Here is a 4,386-nt window from a genome sequence, read left to right as displayed (position 1 = left end):
ACTTGTCTGTTCCCCTTCCCCCAATTCCCCAGCACTGTTCCCATCCCCGCAATTCCCCAATAAAAATCTTTAAAAAAAAAAAAAAAAAAAAAAAAGAATGCTGCTTGGTTTATCTCCCCGCACTCCCCACCTTTCCTTTAGGGATTGGTGGTTCCATTCTCTTTTTTGTACTGGTTACCGAATAACTTGATGTTTCTTAGAGAAGGCACAGTTTTGGGGCAGCTGGACGCCTAAGGCATGGGAAAAGGCCAGGCCAGGCTCAGAGCCCTGCTGAGACCCTCAGGAACCATGTTAGCAGAGCTTGTTACTCCATCTCTCTGAGCCCATAAAATGGGGGGATGGGGGGATGGGCGGGGGCAGCTTTTAAGTGCCAGGTTTAGTGCGCAGCATTTAGTGGGGAATCCACACCAGTGACAACTGTTATACCTAATGCAGAGTTGGGTGCTCTGGGAGTCCAGACAAGAACACCATCTAAAACGGGGTAGAAAAGGTGTGGCAAGGATGGTCCCACTTTTAGGGAGGGTCTCAACCAGTGAGCATCCCTCATCAGGAGCCCAGGGGGGTGGGCACATATGGCAAAGGTTGGGGCAGGAAAGGCCATGGTGTTGCAAGCACGTCATTTCCCCCCACCCCAGCCAGCACCTTGTCCTTAGGGGCACTGGCCAATGTTTGCTGAGCCGCTGGGCAGTGGCAGAAGACAGCCTTAGAGTCTTCAGGTCAGTGGGTCATCCTGCCTTCAACATGGGCAAGGCCAAGTTAGGGGCTCAACTCACAGGAATCCCTAGGTGAGGGCAAATCAAGCTGTTCCCTTATGAAGTGAAGGCAATAAATCCTGGCCTGGCCATGCCTAACAGCCTCCCCTGTGAGGACACCATAGATGCAGACCATCTGAAAGCTGAGCTGGAGGCTCTTCTAGGTCTTAGGGCTGCACTCAGGGGGCTAGGGAGCTCTGGGCGAAGATTCTGGGTCACACTTTCCTCATAGACACAACGCTTTCTTGGGCTAAGGCAACCCTGACCCCCAGAATCATTTCAACTGGAAGATGTCTAAAACGTTCGTACTATCTGAGGTATCCCTCCAAAATACAAGATTAAGCAAGATACTTATTCCATCTTTCCTTCATGTTCAGCAAGACGATGTTTATCTAAATTATGATTTAAGTATTTGATGGAACAGCATAAAAGACATTGTTAAAATATTATGTAGAAAGCTATACAAATGTTTATGAAAGTTATATGAAAAAAGGAGAAGAAAAATGAGCGTGATATAAACATTTCAACTAAATTGCCGACAAGGGCTGGAAAGGAAACAGAACAGTGAAAATTGGTGGGTGTTGGATGGTAGAACTGTGAATCAATTTTCAAAAACTTCCTTGAAGTTGTTACAATTGCTGTTTGTGCCTTATATTTAAAATAGAGTGAAAAAGCCAATGAAATGCATTAGTGCTAGAAATACCAATTTCAGAATCACCAGCTTGGACGAGCTCGTTGGAAGCCACGAGAGTAGGTAAGATGACTGAGAAAGGATGTATGGAGTGAAGAGGGAGAAAGCCTACATATAGGGGCAGAGCAAGGAAAGACAGACAGGAAGGCAGCAGCAGAGCCACAGGGGCCCGGAAACACTGGTGGCAATAAAGGTGTGGTAGGAAGCGTCAGTGGCACTGGGAGGCTGAGGAAGCTGGCACAGTGAGGGGAGCTCGGGGCCTTCCCTGGGAAGGAACGGTGACCTCAGGAAAGACAAGTTAGGGGATTCCAGTGACAATGAGGTTATGTTACCAAATTCTCACAACCACATGAGGCAGGCCCTATTCAGTTCGCCTTTATTCCCAAGTTCTCAGTGAAAGGGAAGGGTCCTTAACGTGTCTACAATGTAAACTGTGTGTCACAGGCCCTCATCTACTCACCTGACTGCCCAGGAGGAGGGATGCCACCAAGGCCTCGAGGCAGCCTCACAAACACGGAGAGGACAGCAGCTTTGTTGCCAAAACATGGCTCCAGGGCAATGGGTTTAGGAACAGTCTGGTGGGAGAAAACAAAGAATTAGCTAAAGCTGTGTTTCTCATGCTTCAATGGTGCAGCATTTACATGTGATTTTTAAAGATGTCTTCTATATTAGTTTCTATGGCTGTGTAACAAATTATAAATTTAGTTGCTTAAAACAGTATCTATTTATTATCTCTGTTTAGTAGGTCAGAAGTCCAGGTGAGCTCTGTAGGGTTCTCTGCCTACGGATACAGTACTATTCATGTCTTCCATTAGTTCTGGACAATTCTCAGCTCTTAATCTCACAAGGGGGAAGGTCTAGTATCAGCTGGTCTCCTCTCTTATCCGGAGGCTCTGGGGAAGAATCTGCTCCAAAACGCATTCAGGTTGTTGGCAGAATCCAGTTCCTTGTGGCTGCAGGCCTGAGGTCCCCATTTCCTTGCTAGTGGTCAGCCAGGGGCTACTTTCTTCGCTTAGAGGCCACTTGCTTTCCTCCTTATATGGCCCCTCCAGCCTCAAACCAGCAATGGCACGTTAGATCCTTCTCCTGCTTCCTCTTCTACCAGCCAGAGAAAACTTCCCATATATTAGGGTCAGCTACCCTGGTGCTTTTATTACATCTGCAAAATCCCTTCACAGCAGTATCTAGGGTCTGACCGACTAACCATGAGACAGGAAGGCTGGAGGTCACATTTAGAATTCTGCCTACCATACTTGCAAGCATGTCAGTGATCTCTTCAGTTTGGTTGAAGGAAATTATTTCCAGAACCCCCCTGGCTGTGGCACAGGAAAATGACTGGATGGGTGAGATGGCAGAATTGGGGAAACCAGTTATGAACAATTACAATAATCCAGGTGAGCTAGCAGGAAGCCACCAGATCAAGGTGGTAGGTAACAGTGGTGGAGGTGTGCACACTGGCCAGGCAGTATTTTTTTTTTTTTTAAAGATTTTATTGGGGAATTAGGGAAGGAGAATAGACAAGTTGCTGTCCTTTTGTTCTTCGGTCTAGTTGTGGAGGGCGTTGCTTCACTGGCCCATGTTGGTATTATGATCATTGCGCTCTTCCTGGGTGAGGCAGATGGGTTGCCGGCCATTGGACAACCGCTCACGGCAGCTGGCCACTCACGCTGGCTGCCGACCACTCATGGTAGCTTACGGCAGCCCACTGCAGCCTACACCGTCTCCAGTGACTCACGGCAGCCCAGCTCCAGGTCAAGCTGTTGTTCACCATCTTTGTTGTAGAGGGCGCAGCATCACTTGGCCCATGTGGGATCCGAACCGGCGGCTCTGCTGCTCAGAGCTCGTGCTCCCAAGCCAACTCTTAACCAACAAGCCACTCAGCTGGCCCAGGCAGTATTTTTTAAGATAAAGCCAAAAAAGATTTGCTGACACACTGGCTGCCCAATGAGAAAGAGAGCAAGGATGAGTCAAGGATGATTCCATGATTTTGGCCTCAGCAACCAGGATGATGGAGGTGACATATACTGAGTTCAGAAAGATATGCCAGAGGAGCAGATGTGGGGAATAATACAGAGTGCTCAGTTTTTGACAAGTTTGAGTTGCCTGTTAAGACATCCAAGTGGGGACACTGAGTAAACAATCTGATATGCGTTGGTAGCCCATGGTAGAGACCTGAGTGGAGAGCTCATGGTGTTTAAATCCATGATGGGTAAGATCATTGCTTTGGTCTGAATGTTTGTGTACTCCCCAAATTCATATGTTAAATCATAACGCCCAATGTAATGGTATTTGGAGATTGGGTCTTTGGGAGATGATTAGGTCAGGAGGGCAGAGCTCTCATGAATGGGGTTGGTGCCCTTAGAAAAGAGACCCCAGAGAGCTCCCTCACCCCTTTCGCACACTGTGTAAGGATTATAGCTAGAAGGCACCATCTATGATCCTGAAAGTGGGCTCTCACAAGACACTTAATCTTCCAGTACCTTGATCCTGGGCTCCCCAGTCTCCAGAACTATAAGAAATAAAGTTGTTTATAAGCCACCCCATCTACGGTATTTTGTTATAGTAGCTCAAACAGACTAAGACGATCACCGAAGGAGTAGGTTTAAAAGGTGTGAGAAAGGCCCAAAGACTGAGCCCAATGTACACTACTGTTAGATGTTGGGACGATGAAGAGGGTGAGCAAATACTAAACAGGAACAGCGGGAGTTGAGTGTGTGGTGTCCTGAAAGGAAAATCAGGAAAGTGTTTAAGGAGTAGCCAACTGTGTTGCATGCCGGTGACATATGACACATGGCCTTGTTCATTAGTTTATGTTTGTCAATTCTTTTTTGTTTGTTTGTTTGTTGTTATTTTTTTTAAAGATTTTTATTGGGGAATTCGGGGGATGGGAACACCGCTGGGGAATTGGGGGAAGGGGAACAGACAAGTTGCTGTCATTTTTTT

At 47.1% G+C, this 4,386-nt stretch overlaps 1 protein-coding gene across 1 annotated transcript in view; it reads right to left on the bottom strand.

Moving 5' to 3' along the window:
- ATRN (attractin) overlaps positions 1–4,386 on the bottom strand; it is a 157,644-nt gene that overhangs the window by 1,579 nt on the left and 151,679 nt on the right. The window contains exon 20 of the mRNA XM_019644591.1: positions 1,904–2,018. Within this exon, the coding sequence (XP_019500136.1) occupies positions 1,904–2,018 (115 nt within the window). The remainder of the gene's footprint in view (positions 1–1,903; positions 2,019–4,386) is intronic.

Source organism: Hipposideros armiger, unplaced genomic scaffold (assembly GCF_001890085.2).
Source record: "Hipposideros armiger isolate ML-2016 unplaced genomic scaffold, ASM189008v1 scaffold_89, whole genome shotgun sequence".
NCBI lineage: Eukaryota > Metazoa > Chordata > Mammalia > Chiroptera > Hipposideridae > Hipposideros > Hipposideros armiger.
Note: the sequence above shows the minus strand (reverse complement) of the source record. Positions and strands in the feature narration are given on the sequence as shown.